At 40.6% G+C, this 23432-nt stretch overlaps 1 protein-coding gene across 2 annotated transcripts; it reads right to left on the bottom strand.

The window, feature by feature from the left end:
• Positions 1-422: 422 nt before the first annotated feature.
• On the bottom strand, positions 423-8788 carry LOC141592352 (histone-lysine N-methyltransferase family member SUVH2-like). 2 transcript variants are annotated; one of them, XM_074412982.1, is made up of 3 exons: positions 6378-8751; positions 2007-2208; positions 423-803 (listed from the first exon to the last, which is right to left on the bottom strand). In XM_074412982.1, the coding sequence occupies exon 1, from the start codon at positions 8327-8329 to the stop codon at positions 6452-6454; it is 1878 nt and encodes a 625-aa protein (XP_074269083.1). In that variant the 5' UTR covers positions 8330-8751; the 3' UTR covers positions 423-803; positions 2007-2208; positions 6378-6451. The 2 variants fall into 2 exon arrangements, with proteins under 2 accessions (XP_074269083.1, XP_074269082.1); XM_074412981.1 differs by lacking the exon at positions 2007-2208 and having other exon boundaries at positions 6378-8788.
• Between the last annotated feature and the right edge of the window lie 14644 nt (positions 8789-23432).

Raw genomic sequence — 23432 nt, 5'->3', positions numbered from 1 at the left:
AATGGGCCTAATCTGTTACATTGAGATATTTATGAAACTTGAAAGTTGAAACCTCACAATTTGGCATATTTATTGTGTATATATTTGTCTCCAATTTTTTTTTTCTGATAAAAAATTTATTACTTTTTATAATATAAGTTGTAACTAAAAAAATATACTATTAATAAAAAATAATAAAATAATATCATTAGTTTGTGCTAAAAAAGTTTCATTAAAAGCATTCTATAACAGTTTAAAAAAGTAAATGTTTATATATACCCTCTTTGTAGGGAGTAGTAGATGACTAGTAGTAATATTTTCTTATGGAAGCAGTCAATAATGAATGCATACCTGACAGTCAATCAAGGGTAATAAAATTATAGAAAGCCACGTCATTGAAATTCAGATCATCCCTGCCTAAAAAAGAGTAAAGATCACGCAGATGAGAAGAAACTCCCAAACTGTACAAGATTCTTATGCAATTTCATCATCAGGTATATACAATGTCAATAAGTTACAACACAAGTTTCACTATTTCGAATTTGGAATTCGGAATTCAAACTCAAAGGGCAGCTACGTCAACAAGAACCATCCTGACCGATAACTAAATTTCTCTAAACTATCTACTCTTACACTTCTCAATTGCCCTTTGCAATTTTGAATTCTTCCAAACATCCAAAATAATAAAGCTTGCTTTTAATTCAATCAACATTCAACAAGCCACTCCGCAGTGAACCAATACCAGGTCAACTAACTCCACAACCTTCCATGGCAGTCCAATGAAATTGTCGCACCACCCGAAAGCTCTAAACAAGCTGCTACGTCTGCATTGAAGACAAACTATTTATTAATTACTCATGATTGATATTTGACAGGGTAAGAATAACCACCATGTTCATAAACAAACAATCAACATTGAATATAACATTCTACCCTGGTGGCTGCTACGTAGCTATTAGTACTACTACAGGGATCATGTTGTAAAAAGGCTTAAATAGTAAGCATGCCCACAAACATAGATTCAGATTACACACATAAATGCAGACATTAGCAGCAATAATTCAGGGGTCCTTTGGTTGCAATCTGGCTGAAGAGGAAGAATATTTACACAGCATACAACTCTATAGTGCCCGAGTAGGTGTCAATGTACCATATACAGAGAATTTTTTCCTGTGTTAAAACGCGCACCCTTCGATAGTCATGTTACAAAAATAAAAGGAATGCTTGTAACACAGATCACTTTAACAAGTCATTTGATGCTCAAAAACCCTGGAAAAAAACAAGGAATCAAGTTATCAGTTTTCCCGCGAAATCCATGCAACAACTTGCCTTTTCATCATTTCTTCATCATCACTCAAAATCCGAGGTAACTGAGCTCCTTATATGCCTGAATCACATATGCATTGATAGATAAGTTCAGACTTCAGAAACCTTAAAAGTCTGAGCACAGAGTGTTGGGGCTACCTTCTAGTAGGAGCTGCCCAGCTACACCTCCGAAGTTACCTACTGCAAACTGATGTCAGTTACACACTACGTCTAATCTCCCCAACATAATTTGGAAAAGCACTATTATCTCATTGCCTAAAGGCTCCACCTACAGTGGGGTAAGGAAGTTGCATAATGAAAATTTCGGGATGCGAAATCTCCAGCATGTACTACTCTCCATGCTACCCAAATGAGAGGCACCAATAAAACCATAGCAGCAAACAGTACCCTTCTCTGTGCAGTTCCATTCTCATCATGTTTTGCAATCCCAATCCATGAATATGACGTAGACTCTCACACAGTGAACAGAGCCTATGTCATGAGCCTCCTTGATTGCCCATAGACACTGTGCAGTCAATATTTCAGAGAATCTTCAGGCTGCAAGAACAAAACTTGCATGGCACTAGTGCCTTCATATGTCTGAAGGTCTATATGTGAATGTCAATGACTCCATATTTTCTACACACTATCAAATTAAAATTCATGTGACCCATGATCCCAAGCAGGCAAGCACTTGTACGAAGTCAGTCAAGAACACTTACACTCATTGTGTTCTCAGAGAGGTAATATATCCAGGGATGACAAACATCACAAGTCCCAATACTTGATGCTACCAGAGCAATCGAGTCAGTTAATTATGCGACCAGCCCCATTATTGCAGACGAAACGAAGTGTTTTCTTATATGGCGAACGTAAATTGCTCCTTCAACACATTAAAAGAAACACCCTGTCTAATCCTCTTATCTGTAAATGTCAAAACCATGTAGAATAAAATCCAGTCAGTCTGAGTCAGCAACTCTAAGAAGTTAATAAAATCCAGTCAGTCAGCAACTCTAAGAAATTGCTATCCTAGATCATGTCAATAATATGCAAGTTACTTCATGATCTAGGAAATTATTAACCTAGATCATGGCAAATAAATTGCAGTATTAGACGTGATCGCCATAAAGTTCGTATATCGCGGTAGCGAATTATGAAGTGGTTGGCCTTGTAACGGCCAATATCTATGTTAGAAAGAGCAAAAGCTTTCGTTCTGTTTATCTGTTTTGAGGATGAATAAATAGCATCTCTATGTCAGATACAAGCCTAAAACAGAATGAACGCATAATTTTGAGAAAATCTAAATAAGAATAAACGTCTAACAAGTTCCAAAATATCTGATATTAGGCCGATATTTGACCGACAGGATCGTCTTTGATCTATTACTTGGCCAATACAAGGCAGTTGGGACTGCCGCCTTCACCACTTCGTCATATTATTATGATATTGTCCGCTTTGGGCCAAGCCCGCACAGATTTGCTTTTGGGCTCCTTCTCAAAAGGCCTCACACTAATAGAGTGGTGGGTCTCTTATAAAGAAGGCAAGACTTCGGTTACTACCACAACCCTCCCCTCAAACCCAAGGACCACCACACCATTGCTCTCCCCTAAGTCCCCTCCAATGATAATCTGTCCATCTTGCACCACCATTATCACCTCAGAGGACCCTTCGACACAAGGCACCACCACAAATCTACAATCACAAGGTCACAGCGGCAAAGTCCACTACTTTGGGCTCCACCACACACTGGACCGGTTCGGCTCTAATCTGATACCACTGATGGGATTGCCGCCGCCACCACTCCGTCACATTAGTTAATAATGTCCGGTTTGGCAAGCCCGCACTGATTTGTTTATGCGCTATGTCCCAAAAGGACTCGTACCAGTGGAGTGATGGTCTCTTATAAACAAGGCAAAACTCTTCTATTTTTCCAATGTGAGACTTTGGTTGCTATCCGAGAAAAGGCTAATAAAACCCACTAACTTATATGATCAATGTCAAAACAAGTCGCGATAAACCGTAAGATTGGACGCTGCACCGTATTAAAGTACGCAACCATGCAATCGTGACCAACACCGCAATTTGATGTCATGGTTGGCAGTATTAAATAAACGTGATACACGAATTCCTTATGATAATACACTAGACAGTTAGATAGATTTATCATTAGAAACATTAGTATTCCTTAAATTCTAAGAACGTCACGCTTTAAGACTGATCGAGGAATAGGCTACCGTAGCCTAATCTCTGGAATTGCACTACAAATGTGGCCGGTACTACTTAATAATGCGGTCGTGGTGCCTTTCAAAACCTTAGTAACTCGGTCACTATTCGATGTCACACATCATATGTAATATTATGCTCTTTATAACCCTGGAGAATATTTCAAGTTTACTTTAGAAGGTTAATGATTTTGACATCGCCAAAACTACTATATTCGTTATAAGCTTTAGTGAGACATCCATCACCACGACAATGTAGAGAACTTGACGACATTATAAATGCTATAACAATCTTCCATTTCCAATGAAGGTGCCAAGCTAATGCTCACTAGTCTTTGGCTTTGTAGTAGAATAAAGTAAAGTGGCGATCTTCTCTACTACTATTTGTCATTCTTATATAATTTGATTAAGTCAGTCTATACTATTCTTGATGCCATTTTCAGAACGCTGTCTCCAGAGCACCCCCTCTATGTTTTCGAGTAAAGTAGCAGACCCCCTCTAGTCTTCCTTAATTGGAAGTATTTTAGCAAATGTGGAAATGTTATTGTTGTATTATTAATGCTAGAATAACTCAGGTTTGGAATGTTTTTGATTTGAAACCGACAGGTGCCAACAAGTCATAAAGATTAAACACTCTAGAAAATTAGTTTCGTTCAGTCATCACCGGAAGGCTATTCCATAGGAAGAAGTCAGCAAACATGATTGCTACTTCGTAGCAAACTACAAGTGACCACAAAGTATCAAACAATATAGCAAAACAGAAACACAAGAAATTTAGACACTCAACAGATATCATAATGTAAATAGCACTCAAAAGCCAATGTAGTGGATTCTTTTTTTGATTGGAGTACACTTAGAGTTTAGAGAATTGACTTCTTTTGTTACAACAACAACATCAGAGCCTTAATCCCAAAATGATTTATATATATATATATATATATATAAATATATATATATATATATTTTATTAAAAAATAACTTCTTTTGTTAAAAAAAATATATATATATATATATATATATAAAAAAAAAAAAAAAAAAAAAAAGAGGAAATTTGAATTCATAAAATCCGAACAAGATCTTTCTAATGTTGGTTCCAAAAAGACAAGATGTTCGAAGGTTGTGGTTAGAGGCCTACATAATTGCCCAACAAGCTACTAATTAAGGAATAGCTCTGAAACAGACAATTAGTACGATCTCAAACTGTTTTGTCACATTAATATTTTTTTTCGTTAAGTCGTTTTAACATTTGGGCACAAGAATTGAGAATATTGATATAGATAGAACATTTATTAGCTGATAATCATTCCTTCAAAACAGTAAATATGTAGAGTTTCCTCCTCCCTATTGGCCTATTTACTCCTATTCTCTCTCCTAATTCAACCCCCTTTCTAATTTCTCCCAACTCCTCCTATATACAGACAATACAGTAATATGAGGTCCTTAGGTAGAGGAAATGTTGTTGCATTATTTAAAATGTTTTTGACATTAAATTTGATAGGGAACGGTAGAAAATTTAAAGCTGCGGAGGAAACAAAAGCTGTCATGTGTCAATGCATGGAGATAGTTGAACGAATGGCTTAAGAAAAAAAAAATCAAAAATGCTAAAATGAATTGTAAAGAAAATATAGGGTGTACAAAGAAGAAAAAAATCTTAGTTAAGCACATCACAAATGCCTAAGCAAAGCTCCTAAACGTCATTTATGTCTTCGTTTGAAATGTGAGAATAATAATTGCAATCAACCTCATTTAATACTTCATTGTAGAATTTTAACTTTAACTATGGGATAGTAATCTTCACACGTTTGATTCCCAAGCTACTTTCAGACTCATGGAACAACTAAAGAGTTGGACAAACAATGATTGTTGATATAGTAACGGAAAAGTAACTTGGTTCTTCACCTGTCCACTAGTACCTGTACTACTTCTCCACCGTAGTATGTCAGGCTATACTAATTGGAAATTTGACTAAACTTCTAATGATTTTGTCTCACAATGCCACATCCCAAATACACTATTACTAAGCCTTAAAAGAGAACAAATACTTGCACTTTTCGATCACAGAGGATGAGGAGAATAATTAACCAAATGCAGTTCATGCACCTCAACTAAAAAGTGGTTCTTCCTTGTTCAATTTCTATTTTTGAACATTTATTTTATTGGCTCAAGAGTACAAGTCACTTAATAAAGAAGGTAAAGTAGCAACAAAAATGTCAATCAAATTAACAGTAATTAAGGATCAGATATTCACAATCCTAAAACCGCCGATCCACCACAGTCCCACATTAGTAATGACTGCCAGAAGTGGTGGTTACGAATTCATTAAAGGGGAGAAACTGAACGAAATCAAAAACGTTATTTAAAAAACTAATAAACAACAGAATGACCAATATTGATATAGAGCCCAGTTAAAAGCTGCCATCAACAGAATGCTGTCACACGAACTCATAATCAACTGAACAACATTAGTTCACAAAACCGAATCCAAGAACAGATAAGCAGAAACAATGGCAAGGTAATAACTTGAGCATAATATTCCATGTAATATTCTGTGGTTCCAAAAATATAAACAAACTTCCATCGCCTAACAAAGATGCGCGAATTACATCGAGACTACAGGAACCAGAACTTTGGTATGGAAACTGATACACAATACACACATTACTATATAGTCTGAGAACCAATTATCTCGCAAATACGAAAAAAACTGTGACAAGTAAATCAGAAGTTTGGTAAAAAAATGGTATAATATCTGACTAGGAGAGTTGATAAGCAAGTTTGATGAACCTGAACTGTGGGCAACCTCCTACTAGAACCCTAGTAAAAGGGAACTGCAGAGCATGTGATATAAAGGCAGTAAAAGAAAAAGGTTACCTCTCTGCCGTCATATCCTTAAATGTCATCAACTGCACAAAATTGAAAGGTAGGGCAGTATAACGACGACTTTTCTAGTTGCATATTGAGAGCTTCCCGGTGTACTCATCAGCTACTCCATAATCAAGGCTAAGTTCCCGCAATGGGGGGATGTTTTCCATAGCAAATAACATAAGATGAGGAAATAAGATGTTGTTATGATCATACAGCACAAACTGCACCATCACATTGGGACTAGTGCTGTGGCTAATGTAGCAAGCAACATTTCTCATGCTTGATACATCCATAGCGAAATCCAATGGCGGAATAGAGGGATAAGTAGGTTTAACATAATCTGGATACACCTGAGATAAATCTCCCCATTCCCCCCATTTTTCAGCGAACCGACCAGGATAAATTAGAGTATCTCCATTCATGGTGAAAAGTTGTGCCTGTTCTCTTGTAAGAACGACGCCCGTATACTCACAAATAAAAGCACCAGAAGGTATCAATTCCAAAGTTCGAACTCCCCAACCTGTGTCCCTGGACCTAAATACTTCCAAGCTATTCTTCAGCCCTTTTTGACTCACACGATTGCGACAGCTGGGCGGGCAACTACAGTAATTGCCACATTCAAATATCAACGGTTTCCCTCTCAACAGAAACCCGTTGTGATCATAAGCAATCTCACCTCCATTCTTCATTCCACACAAACATCCACTGACACAACTAGTGACACAATCACACCCCATATTGCCCCCTCCATAAACAAAGGGTGGGAAAACAGTTCTCGAAAGATAATTATAGTACAATGGCTCCTTATCCGTATCAATGTCATTAAACACAAAAACGGGCATGTTATCCTTTTTCATGGACAGGTCAAGGGTCAAATATCCCTGAGGTCGGAGCTCAAAAGGTCTAGTCCTCAAATTATGAGCAAATTTCAAGGATGTACTACCCATTTGAGGCTGACCTTCAACTCTGACAAGTTTATACTTATAAACACCAAAACCAGACTTACCGACATCAAACCAAGACTCAACAACCTTATACAAACCGTCATAAACATAAATCTTATAAGTAAGGCTGCCCTCATATTTCAAACCCCTAATAACCCTAATCTCAATACCATAATGCATACTTCTCTCTAAAGCTAAATTACCTCCTTCCAATTTTTGGTGGTTGTTCATCCTGTGAAACTTGTCCTGCCCACCATGACCTGTATAAACCAAAACATCCCCGGAATCCTCATCATCCTCATAACCACCCGAAACGACAATGCTGGTTGCAATGGGTTCGCCATTGGAGCTCTCGCTGGATGGGAGGTAATCAATACCAGCCTGGCTCTGGCCATGTAGCCCAACAACACAGAGTTCCATCCTGAAATAAAACAAGTCACCAATGTAGACACCAGGAACCGAACCCACAATTCTCTTATCCATATTCAACCACAACCCTCTTTCCCTCATGATAGTTGCAGCCTTCAAATCACCCCTGGCCCGCCTCCCAGAACCGTCCCACATGGAATCCGAGGTTGAATATATTCGTAAAGCGTCGTACAGCATCCTAGTCCGTCTCACAATATCTCTGAAGTGCCTTTGGTCTTCTACGCTCAAGTTGGTAACCCGTACCAGCTCGTTGGACCGCTTTTGTCGGCGGTTTGGGGACACAACAACAGCAGAAACCCGGTTCTCCTCTGTTGGAACCGGAACAATGGCGCCGGTTTCTGAGTTAAGGACATCGACGTCCCCCAGGCGCTCCATTCTCTGCGCAAATGCAGAACGGAACATCTCGGAAATCCGGTTGAATTCCGAGTAGACATTTGAGTTATCAGGCGGTTGGGATGGTGGGGAACTTGGAATTAATTCCAGTTCATCGTCAATGGGCTCGGGTTTTACCCGAATAGGCGTGGGCGACAAAGTAGTTGGGTCCGGATGAAGGTTGAGGTCTTGCAACGGGACTAATGAACCCATGAATGTGTTATTTTTTCTGGTGAAACTAAAATGTGAGTGAGTTTTTAGGAGCAAGAAAATGGGTGTGTCAACTGTCAAAGACTCAAGCGTACACACACTCTCACACTCACACGCCGGGTGCGCACCCAAGTTAGCGGCTGCTGATTCCTCGTCACAATAAAAAAAAGTTAGGGTTGTATGATGCTGTTTCAGGTAGTTTTTCTCAGTTTCAGTATCATTAATGCTGAGAAAAGGGAGGAAGATATCAAGTGAATTAAAAGTTCTAACCTTTGGAAGATGAATACTACTGCTGAAATTCGGCTTTTAATTTAAATTTTTATCTTAGGACCACATACAAGAAATGAGGGATGATAGGGGAATTATATAAAAACAAGGGATGATATATAGGAGACTAAAATTGGGGGAATTATATAAAAACAATTTTTTTTGTATCAAATGAGATCTGATTTCCACCAGATCTATTAATTGTTCATCCTCCTCATTTTAGAAAAATTATTTTAAAAAAATAAGAGATCTCCAAAATTATTCAGCCTAAATAAATTAGGCTAAAATTGAATTTATTATATCATATCTATATTTAGGTTAAATTATACTCCCTCCATCAATCCTCTCCACTACCACCCCCTTTCCCATCATTCTTTAATTTCCATAAACCCTAATTTTATCTACCCCCAATTTTATCGACATCTACCTAATTTGAAACAAAAATATCATTGTGTGACTAAAGAATTTAGAATTAGGAATTATTACTTAATTAATATGAAAATTTAGATTATAATTGAGTAATTTGATATTATAATTGAGTAATTTGGGTGAGAATTAATTAATTTTTTAGAGGAAGAGAGGAGAGAATTTTTTTTAACAAGGACTTGAAGTGAAATTTTTTTTAAGAAAAAGTCCGTTAAAGAGTAAAACTCGTACTTGAAAGAGCAATAGTGTTAAAAAAGGGGGAGAAAGTAAGGTAAGGAGAGAAAAGTTAGGCGGGGTATGTAATTGTGGGTTGGTAACTGGGGTATGTAATGATATTTTGTGTAACCAAATGGTTATAAGGATAACTTGGTAATGTTGCGGACTAAATAAGGAATGTTATCTTTGGTATGATACGTCCATTTATAGTCAGTGTTACCTTTAATGTGGTATGGAGTGAGGACAACAAACAATTCTATTCCATTTGAATAGAGAATAATATTTTTTTCAATTTACATAAACGTATTGATAGGATATTCTGATTTTGTTACATAAATAAATTAAATTGCACTAATTATACGTAATTACGTATATTGTGTAGAGATATTTTACTATTATTATTATTATTATCTTTTTAAAATTAAACATGATGGTCACGAACACTTTTTTTTACAAATATTTTCTTTTTTGATATCAATTCATTAATAAATTGTCAAACGACACTTACAAAATACAGTTATAATAAAAAAAAAAACAAATATAATAGAAGGTGTAGATACCCAGTATCTGCTGAGACTCCAACAAACACCCGATGATTATCGGACTACAACATGTTTTGGAATTGCGGCGTTTGATCGACAGTTTGTGTACAACTTTACGTCAGAAAACTTAAAACGATTTCGAAAATAAGACATTTCAAAACATTTCAAAAATACCTGGAGTGTTTAATGCACGACGACGGGGTCGCAATGACACTAACTAGAGTCAAAACCGACACCGGACCAAAAACCGACTCAAAAATTCAAATCCCAACTCCAACAACGAGTCAAACCGAGTCAACCACCAAAAACAAAACATTTCAAACCTTCTACCTTAAGTTTTCCCGGATTTATGTTTGGTCAAGTACCAAACATGACTACGAAACCTAGGATAGAACAAATCATGATTGCGTTTGTGTGAAAGCGACAACACACCTCGAAGACCCGCGACGTGGCTCGCGCCTCTTTGAGCAGCCCAGGTGGCCACGTCGCTCAAAACTCACACAACCACTCATTTTCCTATAAATACCCCTCAAATGCCACCATTTGAGAGTTACGCGAGTGTCCGCCCTCTCTTTTTTCCCTTAAAATTCTCGACTCGACTTCTTAAGTCACAATCCGACGCGTATTTACGACCTACCGATCGTAAATACAAGCCTTACACATTGTTTGGTACCGTCATCGTGCATTAAATCACTTGACCGACCATTTCGACCACTACACCGTCACTAATCTTAAAACACTCTTTTTTACTTACCAAAACGGTTTTAAACCGAGTTTTTTTCGACCAAACGAGTTGTTACACTTACGTCGGTCACTCGCCATAACCAAACATGTAAGTATGAGGGTGTAAAAGTCCTCTTTTTATCATGTTTTCATTTGTTTCATGACTATAACATGCTAAAACATGCATAACATGAACCAAAACATGGGATAAACGAGCCAAAGCGATTTTTGGCACGAGAGCAGAGAAGCCCCTTAGTTCGCCGGCTTGCCCGCGCCTAAATGGGGTGTTCAGGTCAGAGATCAACCGTGTTTGTTCTTGTCTTTCCCCTTTAATTCATTTTCATATTTGTAATCGGTTTTTACCATTTCAAATTTTTTCAAACCCTTTTTTATTTCATTTTATTTGTTTTAACCATAAAACATTTTTCACCCTTGGTTCCTCATACCATGACGGTTAAATCCGTGTTTCGGTGATAATATTTTGTTAATGACATTTAAAAGGTATTTAAAACCTTTTATTTCATTTCTTTACATTTTGGGAGGTATTTTAAAGTCTTTCATCATTTCTTTACATTTTCAAAATAAACATATTAGTCACCAACACAAAGTCATCCTTGGTTCTACATACCATGCCGGATTTTAACCCGGGTACGATGATGAGTATCGACTAATCATATTCAAATGAACTTAAAACAATTAGTTCATAATTATTTTCAAAACTATTCATGTCAAGCTTGTCAAAGTCGAACCCGACACCGAATATTATCAAAATAACGATGATTATTCGAGTCTAGTTCTTCAAATCAACAAATGCGGTCTAAACGACCCTTTCAAATCAAATCGGGTTCAAATACCCATTTTTCAACACGTTTTATAACGTTTTTCAAATGGTCAGAATACGGCATATAATCGTAGGCTGACCCGCGCCTCAAGCAGGCCTTTTCTTTCTCATTTTCAGAATCAGGGGAGGCCTCTTTACACCGCCGGCTGGCTCGCGCCTCATATAGCCGTCTGGTACAGGGCATGTTCCCCTTCCAGCATTAGTCTAAGACGATCCCGACTCCGATTAGCCCGGATATAGGACGGATCAGATGACTATTTGTTTATTCAAATTCACATTTGCAAAATGCCTTACTAAGACAAATGGATCATGTTATGCACCATAAACCTAATTTGGTAAATGGATGTTTAATTTGCGTCTTGCATGCAAATCAATCATTAATCCAACTCGACATCTTATACTTGATACTTGGATTAAATCAACCGACTTAGAAAGCTCTCACATGTTAGGTTTAAATGATTGGATGCGCATTCATGCATTTAAACCGTTTTATCAACTTTTGCATTCAACCAACCAAGATCGATCAGTAGAAGCCGCTACCGCGGGCGGGATTGGGTGTCTGATTAAAGGGCTTCCCAATACGTACCTTCACCTCTTACTCAGAAACTTTGGATAGTGGACGACCTTATCCAGGGCGTACGAGACTCATTCTAGAGATAGGATGCTAAAGAGGGACGATTTCCTTATCTTTAGTACCTATGTCAAACGCTGCTTTGTGCTTCGACTTGACCGAGGTATAAAGTGGAATTCGAACGGGTTCCAAGCATCCCACAAATGCTTGGTGGCGACTCCGAACATCTCTAATCGTTTCGAGACCCTTACCGAGACGAAACCGACCGATCTAAAACGTTCCGGTCGAAAGCATTTTTACGCCGCCGAGCGTGGCTTTCAAAAAGACCGATGTACGTCCGCAGATTGGCTAGGCGTGCATGTGGGCCCATGTCCACAGTTTGGCGACTCCGCTGGGGAAAACTAGGACACTTACGTCTTTGTGATCCCTAGATGGTGAGACTCGAACGTGGTCTTGGTTGGAATGCATTAATTGATATTACGGTCACGGTCGGGTTCCTTGTCCGGGCCCACAACCTAACCCTTTTCGACCAATTGGATCGTCTCGTCGGCGTGAGTTTCCTCATCCCCGCGTTTCGAATCCCGATTGAGTCAAGCATACCATTGACGTTACACATTTCTGTTTCGTCAAAGAGCTTTCATCACTTTCGAGCACGAGGCTAGGGCACCCTCCTTACACATTTTGTTTGGATTGGTATCCCTCTCGCAAATCGGGGTTTGATTGCTTGGTGTGTAACCCATCCTTCTAAGACAAAACCCGTGTCAGAATAATGCATAATATAATGAACTGTGAGTGCTTATGTGCTACTTGATCATAAGTCCTTCCGTGTCATTTTCAAAACTTTCCAAAAACACCCATTTGCGCCGTTATAATGGCCATTTCAAACCTCGGTCTTTCGCCGACCGTTGCACGCCTTTCTAGGCCGTCGTAATGACGATTTTCAAACCCGGTTTTTATAACCAATTCAACACGCCTTTCTAGGCCGTCGTAATGACGATTTTCAAACCCGGTTTTTATAACCATTTCAACACGCCTTTCTAGGCCGTTGTAATGACGATTTTCAAACCCGGTTTTTATAACCATTTCAACACGCCTTTCTAGTTCGTCGTAATGACGATTTTCAAACCCGGTTTTTTACAACCATTTCAAATCACCTTTTTACGCCGTTATAATCGCCGCGTCTAGACACGGATTTTAACCCGTTTCGCGCCGACAATGGCTCTTTCAAAACCCGAGAAAAGCACACACCCTTTTCTCGAGACACTTTCGAGATCCCGAGGACCATGCACCGTCCCCGAGACCTTTTCAAACATTTCAAACCCGATTTTCAAAACATACAATTTTGAATTTCAAAACCGTCTTGGGAAACAATACACTGTTTTCCGAGCCGACTCAAACTCAAAACCGTCTTTTGCAAATAAATTTAAGACAACCTTTTCAACTCATCGACTTGCGGAGATCTCTATCTTCGGAAGCCGCACATTAAAGCGACGAATGAATCTTTTTGAAAATTTCTATTTTCGAAAACTTCAGTCCACCACTCCAATTCCGCCTCGTGTCTATCGAGTCAAAGCAAACGTACTTATGTGTCTTTACTTATGAGTCGTCTCAACACGAGACCCGTCCAATGGAATCGCGCCGTTATGTTGGACTCGTGTCAAAAGTTCGGTCAACACCGTCACGTCATAAATCGAGTCAGCACCAAGGAACCACACACGGTAACCCCCGTCTTATTGAGTCTGATCTTTGTCTCGTCCTTTGCGTTGTCTGCGTTCAGTCTTTGAACCGTGTCGGATTGAGTTGTAATGTGAGCCGTTTTTCTGCCTCAGAGCCATGGCCCCGTCTTCAGCTTCGTCCAACAACAATGATAACAACAGAGATGTCACGATCGATCAGCTAGACTGCTCACCGCTCTTAAGGTCACCCTGGATCGCGTCGAGACCGATCGATGCCCTGGAAAACAAAGAAACGGAGAATATAATGCTCCACCTCGATCGGAATCGAGAAGAGGCTAAAGCTCTTGGAAGAACGACTCCTAGCCCGGGTAACAATATCTATCTTGAGAACAACCGAAGGTTCGAACCTGTTGGGGATCAATTACCTGACAACTTTACCCTAACTGATGTGCCTAAGTTCAAAGGAGTGGAGGACCCGTTCAATCATATCCCTGCCTTCAAAAACTACATGGCCATTAAAGGGGTCAAACAGGAACTTTTCACCCGGATCTTTCCGTCCTCTTTGGAACCGATCCCTCGCCATTGGTATTACTCCCTTGATCCGAAAAACCTTACTACTTGGGATGAGGTCGCAGTTGAATTTGCCAAACAATACGCCGACAATGTTGAAATCCAAGCCAATACTCGTACTCTTGAGGTTCTAACCTAGAACGATAAGGAAGGGTTCACCGAGTTCTTAACCCGTTGGAGGAGGGTGAGCACTCAATTGGTCAGTAAACCGAGTGAATCAACTTTGGTGTAAAAGTTCGTCAACAATCTCCGCCCAGTGTATGCCAACTTACTGAGGCATCAAAATATAAAGACCTTCCAGGATCTGCAAATTCTGGGGACACGCATTGAAGATGACCTTCGGAAGGGTGTCTTGGCCAAGACTACTAGCAGAGGCTACCAAGGATCCACCTCGACCGGATCTCGCCCTTACAGCCAAACAAACAAGATCGATGAGGTCAACCTCGTTGAACCATCTGCTAAGAGAGCTAAGCGCCCCCAGAGAGTGTTCACTAATATAGGGTCAACTTACGCAAGTGCTCTGAAGAGGCTCATGGACCAGGGAAAGTTACAACCAATCGGACCCACCCCGGATCCGACCGATGCTAAGAAGTCCCGGTTCTGGAACCCCAATGCCTACTTTTAGTACCATCAAGGGAAAGGGCATGATACTGAAACCTGCTTCAAACTCAAACACATCATCCAAGACATGATTGAGAAAAGAGATTTGCCTTTACCCCCACCGACTAAGCCGAACAACAAAACAAATCCTCTGGGAATCCACGCCATCTCCAACGATGAGCCAACGCTGGACTGCTCACACCTCATCCTGTCCGTTGATGACGAGGTGAATGCCTTGAAGAAAGATCCCTCGGACGGGGTATTTGTGTTTAGTGCTGCCACTATGCTCACCATGTTCCAACAGGTCGAGGAAGCCATAGCCAGTCTCTCCGAAAGGATTACCCGACTTGACGATGCCTACCGTCGACTCATCTTCAATCCTCCGCCGCCACGCCCGAGGGAAAGTCCCCCGAGCGCCCAAAACTACCCACACCAGGACGGATTGCTCCCGCGACCATTCTGGCATGCACCTCACAATAATCAACCCCACAATAATCAACCTCACAATAATCAACCCCACAAAAATTACAATCACAAAAATATCCCTCACAAAAACTACCCACCAAGAAATACCCCTCCAAGGTGCCTTCGATATCCTGAAATCAACGGCATCTGGAGAGACGACGTTGAAGATGTCTACCTTGTCCCAGAGAAAGAGAAACGAGCGAAAGAGATCGGCCACCTTACCCGGTCCGGACGCCCCTATCAGAACCCGAACAATCCAACAGTCGTTCCAACAACGAATGACCAAGTCGTCCCAGAAGCAGACACTCAACCAAGGGCTCCTAAGAATTTAATCTTCAAACAGCTTCAGAAGGCAAAAGCCGAGATCTCAATCTGGCAACTGATCACGACGTCCTTTGAGCATCGACAGGCCTTGCTACAGGGCTTGGGAAAATTAACCGTGCCCTCCACCTCTTCCCCTGAAGAAATAGTGGCACATATGACAAGGGACGCCCCTGATTTGAACAACCCAGTTGTCTTTTCTGACGAAGATATCCCTCCCTTCGGAGCCAATCATAACCTTGCCCTGTACATCACCGTACAAAAGAACGTGCCCATGGTCCTTGTAGATGACGGATCCGGGGTGAATGTCATTCCCCTCAAGACTGCTCACAAACTGGGTATTAAGGAAGCCGATTTGGTCCCAACAAACCAAGGAGTACGCGCCTACGACGGCACTCGTCGTAAGGTCGCGGGGCTCATCACTCTGACAGTCGCAACCGGACCACTGGAAAGACAAACCAGTTTTCAGGTGGTCGACATCGACGCCTCCTTCAATATGCTCCTGGGACGTCCCTGGATTCACGCCGTCAAGGCGGTTACCTCGACTCTCCACCAGAAAATCAGGGTTCCCTTCAAAGGGAAAACAATCATAATTCCTGCTTCTCCGATGAAAGCTGTCATGAGAAAGGGAGTAGCCTCCCAAGCCATTGAGGAGGCTGATAATGAAATGTGGGGATTCCAAGCTGTGAATGCCATAACTGATGAATCAACACCCTTTGATTGTGACCCGTTTGCCAACCTCACAGTCAACCGTATCATGATGCGCCAGGGTTACTTCCCGGGCTTACCCCTCAATCCACTGAAGAGCACCTTGCCTCCCTTGAAACAGGCTAAGGTCCCCAACGTTCCCTTCAGACTGGGATATGAACCTACCGATGAAGATATCCAGGAGATGAACCTCCTAGTCCGAAAACGCAAGAAGCACAGAGTTATCCTCCGTCCCTATCATCTGACCCTCAACGGATACTTTGTCCCCGAGGGAGAGTCCGAGCTCTACCATGGCTTTCCGGAGCCGATCTATGACTCTGTGGCCAAGGCTAGGTACCCGGGGGTGGAAGTCTTCCAGGACTGCTACTTCATCCCCGACAACACCGAAGCTGCTTCAACCGAGTCTAAGCCGTCGTCATGCCTCGACGGACAAGCTGTCACTCTCCTCTTTGGGGAAGATAACATCAAGCACCTCGACTATGAGGACATTATCAACATCGCCCTGAAGGACAATCAATTTGACCCAACCTCCTTGATCTCCGACACTGACCCGGAGAAAGCTACACAGGGCTGGAGGAAGACCGTCAAGTGGACCGATCGCCAAGGACGCATTCTCAAGATCACAACTGGAGAAGGCCCTATGTTCAAGGAGAGAAGCGAAGAAGAATCTGAATCTGAGTCTGAGTCGGAGTCTGAGTCTGTCGTAGCTCCTAACACTCCTGATGTCCCAGTCAAGGTCCCCTTCCCGCTGTTCTATCACAAAGTCGTGGCTGATTCAGAGGCTGAGTCTACTAGGGTCACCCGTATATGTGATTCGTTATTACCTATCCTGTTCCAGGGGCCACCTCCTTTGCTGTGTCGCCTCTGACTGACCACGAGATGTCTGTCCTTTTCGAGCTTTTCGCTCATGTCAACTTAATGAATGCTAAGTTTGCTTATGACTACTCTCAATTTAACTGCAATGCAATTCTGAATGACTATGAGGAATTTGACTTGAGTGACTACCCACCTCACCTAGCCAAAGAACTTGACAAACGGGAAACCAGAACCCCCATCATTGAGGAGACCGAACCTATTAACGTAGGGACCGACAATACACCCCAAGAACTTAGGATAGGGACAACCCTAGACCCCTCGGAAAAACAACAGTTCATTGACCTCCTCCACGAATACAAGGACGTATTCGCCTGGTCGTACAGAGATATGCCTGGGATTGACAGGGAAATTGTAGAGCACCGGATACCCATTAAACCCGGAGCTAAACCCGTGAAGCAAAAGCTACGCCGGATGCATCCTGAATGGGCCTTGAAAATCAAGGAAGAGGTGGATAAACAGTTTGAAGGCTGGTTTCATCAAAGTGTCTGAATACTCTGATTGGGTGACCAACATTGTGCCCGTACCAAAGAAAGACGGAAGAATTCGGGTTTGCGTCGACTTCAGGGATCTGAACCAAGCGAGTCCAAAGGACGACTTCCCTTTGCCACATATTTTTTGACATGACATCGATGCCCCTATATGTCGAGAGAAGGAGCAAGCCAACTCACATTTGCGCCATCAACGACGACGAGGAAAGCCATGATGAACCTTGGTACCAAGCCATCCTCAACTACAAAACCAAAAATGAATTCCCTCCCAGCTCTGATCAAAGAGGACAAAGAGCCATCCGTTTACTTGCATCACAATTCGTGATAAACCAAGATCAACTATACAAAAGAACACCCCAAGGAATTCTCCTCCTTTGCATTGACCATCACAAAGCCAAAAAAGTCATGGGAGAGGTACACGACGGAGAATGTGGGCCTCACATGAGCGTAATGATGCTTACTCGAAAAATCACACGGCTAGGTTACTACTGGACCACCATGGAAGCCGATTGCCGTAACTACGTTAAACATTGCCACAATTGCCAAATCTTCGCCAACATACAATACATAACACCATCCCTTTTATACACCATGACGTCACCCTGGCCTTTCTCAACCTTGGGCATCGACATCATCGGGAAAGTCAACCCGATAGGCACCAAGGGGCATTGCTTCGTCCTCGTCGCCATCGACTACTTCACCAAATGGGTGGAAGCACAGTCATATGCAGTCTTGACCGCCAAACAAGTGGCCAAGTTCATTCAAAACAACATCATCTGCCGGTATGGGGTACCCCATGAAATCATCAGCGATCAAGGCTCTCTCTTCCAGGCGGAAACTCAAGCTTTGCTGGACAAATACAAAATCAAACGACATCGATCATCCCTCTACCGTCCCCAAACCAACGGAGCGGTGGAGGCAGCGAACAAAACTCTTGTCACCATTATCAAGAAAATGCAAGACAACTACCGCAATTGGCCGAGCAAACTCCCATTCGCACTCTGGGGATACCGAACCTCCATTCGAACACCGACAGGCGCCACATCCTTCTACCTAGCATATGGTATGGAGGCGATTCAACCGGTAGAGTTAGAGGCCCCTTCTCTACGCATCCTACTGGAGAGTCAAGTCCCTGAGGCGGAATGGACCCGTCGAAGGTACGAACAACTCACCCTTCTAGACGAACGACGACTCAACGCCTTGCACAATGTCCAGCTATACCAACGACGTATACAACAGGCATTCAACAAGAAGGTTAAACCCAGGAACATCCAGGAGGGCGACTTGGTCCTCAAGTCAGTTCGAGCACCATTACCCGTCGATCCGAGGGGGAAATTCAAACCCAGCTAGGCCGGGCCATACCTGGTCAAGAAAATACTTTCGGGGGGCGCAGTGAGACTGAGTGACCTAGATGGGGAAGACTTTACAAATCCGACCAACCTAGACCAACTCAAAAAATACTACCCTTGAACCATAGCAACCACCTCAACCCTTTTTAAGTCAAGTTCCTCAACGTGTTCTGATTTGAAATTGCATGTTTTATCGAGTCTAAGCTATGGCACCTTGCCCGTTTCGAATGTCCTTTGATCTGTCAAAGGCAACATCCATTTGCACTAAAACAAAAACCCCTGAACTACGAGCATGGTTTGATTTCACCTCTTCAGGTGGATACGTAGGCAGTCCCTCTTATGCCTGAGGGATACAACCACAAAACCCAATCAAATTCACAAAACATATCGAACTACGATCATGGTTTGATTTCACCTGATCAGGTGGATACGTAGGCAGTCATTTCTTACGCAAGAAGGATACAACCATTCCCATAATAAAAAAAACATCCCCATCAAAAAAAAAGGAAGGGAAACCATTCCCCTTCCCGACAAAATACAAAAATAAGCCTTTCTCCCTTTCTACAAAATCCCACTTTCCCAAGTGCAAACGTTTAGGACGATTCAAATCGAATGGCCTTTCCAAAATGGATGGAAGAAACAAGCGTTCACAATTTTTGACACAAGCAATCCTCTTATTTAATTAATAATGGGAGGGATTACAATTTCAACAACAAATAAAGCTCGACGAGTCTAGAACTTATCGAAGCTAAGGTGTCGACTAAAACACCTCACATAATAAAACTAGCACAAAACACACAATAACTAGTGACAGGGCAGTCGTATACCTATCAAAAATAACCAACTGGCTCTAACTAATATAGCTAGGGAATTCGGGCCGATCTCCACAGGGAGATGGGAAAATGTCAGCTTTGTCTAAGTTCGTCACGGTAACCAAAATGGGGGTTTTAATTGGGTTGTTGTTCTAAACTAATGAGAATGAGAAAGAGAAAAAGGCAGAGAAAAAGGATGAAGCAGATAAAGAAAGCAGCTAAGACAGACGGTTCACCATGATCATTCGGTCAAGTAATTTAGGTCTCAGGCCAATGCAAGTATGGTCCGAGGAGCAGTGAATATCTCCTTCCGGTCTCAATTCGCCCTAAAGCACAAATAGCTTAGCTTCCGCCCTCACTACAGTGCCCTAATGTTCGCTACGAGTCTCGCCCTTTCCAACCTTCCGGTCTAGGTCAAGGTTTACTATGATTTAAATGTCTAATTGCGTCAACTCAATTAGACAGATACAAATAAGTGCAGCGATTAACAACAAGGACTACACAAGCACAAAACCTAAAATGGCAATTACTATCCCTTCATAATCATGGATCCCCTACTCTTAGCAAGGGAATTAGCTATACATCACCATCTAATTAACAACAATAGCATATAGATAGCAAGAATAAAACATGATAATAATAAAATGAAATGAAAATAAATAACAATAGTAAAATAAAGGAATAGAGGAAGTAGAAGCAATGAAATGAATTAAGAATAAAAATAAGAATTAAAAGGGAGCAATAATACCGAATACAAGTTCCTAATCCAAGTTGAGAAGAGTAGAAAAAAGGTAAAAATGAATAAGCAGTAGCTAAAGTAAAAGTTTTTGTGAATGAAAAGATAGGGAAGAGTTACGCAGTCTACTGTATTTAGTAGTATACGAAAATCCTCCTCTAAACCTAATCCATAGCCTATTTACAAAAGCCCATACGAAAATAGGCGGAAAAACTCTATTACAGGCAAAACCACTCGATCGAGCAACTAAGCGATAAACCCTTCGATCGAGTGGAAATAAACCACTCGATCGAGTAACTCATTGCAATGTCTTCTCGATTGAATACTCGAACTGCTAGATCGAGTAACCTTCAGTATATAAAGCATTCGATCGACTAGAAAAGTAGTCGATCGAGCTATTTTGGCACGTTAGACACTATGACACCTTCCGAAACCAGCTCATACGTCTTCAAAGTGATAGATTCCAAGCTCCGACTCCTTGTTCTCCATAAATGCGTGCAAATGGGACGAGTTTAGTGAAGGAAATGTAGATTCATATACATACTAACATACTCATATATGTCTTAATTAATTTGTCATAAAATTAAAACGGATTTTATGCATGCAAACAATAATATAAATAGAGGAGAAATCATGTCCTTACATAGTGGATTTCGGCTATTAGGGCACAAGAGAGATCACCTTTCTCTCTTGTTCTTGAGCTTTTCCTTTATGGATGAACAAGATCTAAGTGTAAGATCTCTCCCCAAGCTTTATACCCAAGGCTCCTCTTAATTTTAATTAATATTACAATACTAGTATAATATTAATCAAGGTAGAAAATTGAACCAAAATGTTTTATTAACACTTGAATATTTTGGTTTTTAAGAGAGAAGAAGAGAGGATTTTTCTTCTCACTAGAACTTGTATTTTGGATGAGTGAATTAGAATAAATAATAATACACTACATTTGTATTATTATTAGGTAAAATTATAGAGAAAACAATGATCACATTTGCCTTCTCAAAACCGTGTAAGAGGAGGGCAATAGGGGAGCCAATGCATGGAGAAATTGTTCTTCACAAGGAACAATAGGCTTGCATGGCTAGGTTTGCTTTTAATCATTGTGTTTTCCACTAATTACAAACAACATATAATTAGCTTAAATCCTTCTAATTTTCGGCCCATTCTATAATATGGATTCCATATTATTTTTGTCAATTGTCTATATGTTACATGTCACATGTCACATATATTTGTTATGTATTTTTAACATATTAAAAATCAACGTATTATCAAAAATACGTCACATACAAAAATTGACTTAGTAATTTCATAATTACTTATGCCAAAATATTTTACCATTTATAAATCACAACAGATTGTATTTATAACAATTCATTCAAATTTAATTGTTACATTAAACAATTTATTTCATCCGAGTAATTATACAATTTACTTACTCGAACCGTATCTCATTTAATCACATTTCAATATGATACGTAAATTTTACTTCCAAAATCGTCCGTCAATTTTCAAGTAATTTAATTAACTCGTAACATTATACGATTAATTAAATAATCAATTAAGAGTATTGCCCTTTAGGTATGACCTAGGGGGTCAACTGATCACCACCGTCACACGACAGTAATGTCAAACTCTAGTCAGCCAATCATTACCGATATATGTTGACCGGTTGTGATAACAAAATTACTTCCCAATTGTATTCATTTTAATGAGACTTAAACATGTGATCATCATGATCAACAGTCGTGATCGCATTATTGTCGGAGGACACATATTCCAACAATCTCCCACTTGTCCTCGACAAGTGTGCGTCACCAATTCTCTTGTCCTATTACTATCTCCCATTCAATGCAAGGTGTCTTTCAGGTCGTACTTGCAAGTGATCACATCGAGAGTGGTTTCCTCGATCTGGAGAATAACTGATTGACCGGATTTATCCACTCTGGATGCCATCCGAGCGTGGCCACGCATTTCGATTCATTACTCCTCGAGTGGCCCTGAGATATTGTTATAACCCGGACTAGGGGTGGACAATTCCTATCGCACTCATTCCCTTCGACTAGCCACAGACATCATAACCCAAAATATGCCCATTTGACCCCATTTACGAAGGTCGTAGTAACACAAATCAAAGTTAATCAAACTGTGCCATCTTAGGTGAATAGTCTTTAGTCAAAAGAATCGACTCATTCGAATACTATAGTAGCTCTCGCCACGACCAGGCTATATAAATTTGCCAGAACTCTATAAGCGGTCATAAGGCCCGACAGAAAGTTCCTAGCAATCTGCCTATGTGATCGACTAGTCATCTCACATGACTCCATGGCACTTGAACTTGCCATCAATCGCATCACACTCTAGTCACTTCGAGTCGTCACCTCATATAAGTAACTATGGGCAAAAACAATGTTAATCCATGTTCACTTTAACGGGGTTCAATTGTCTCTACAACCCGTTTGGATATAACAATGTTCAAAGTGAGTTAATAATAACTCAAACGACAAATGTCGACATCACACTCGGGTAGTCAAAATCATATTACAACCTTGTGATGTTTATCATAAGTGCAAACACTTATTGACTGCAATAGAAGTTTAACATCTCATGTATCCATGTGTTCAAACTTCTTACACTTGCAATTTCCTTCACATTCATGTTCTCATACCATGAATTTTACCAAGTACACATCAAGGTTCTCGACCTTGGTTTTGGTTCTTTAACTTGAAAGAACTTTCTTATCGATCATTTCATAACGAACGAATTTGCGATGAATAATACAACTTGCACCGATCAAGTATTTCATCCACACACAATGCACTAGGTATATGTTTTGTAGAATCTTGTAACAATTGACAAGATTATTTAGCTTAGCACTTCTCATAAGTCCTAGCTTTTACTAGGAAAGATTGTTTT

This window comes from Silene latifolia, chromosome 7, assembly GCF_048544455.1.
Source record: "Silene latifolia isolate original U9 population chromosome 7, ASM4854445v1, whole genome shotgun sequence".
Taxonomy (NCBI): Eukaryota; Viridiplantae; Streptophyta; class Magnoliopsida; order Caryophyllales; family Caryophyllaceae; genus Silene; species Silene latifolia.
Note: the sequence above shows the minus strand (reverse complement) of the source record. Positions and strands in the feature narration are given on the sequence as shown.

What these genes read in the sequence shown, in the direction of transcription:
- LOC141592352 (XM_074412981.1), bottom strand. Translation starts at nt 8,329, where the DNA reads ATGGGTTCATTAGTCCCGTTGCAAGACCTCAACCTTCATCCGGACCCA.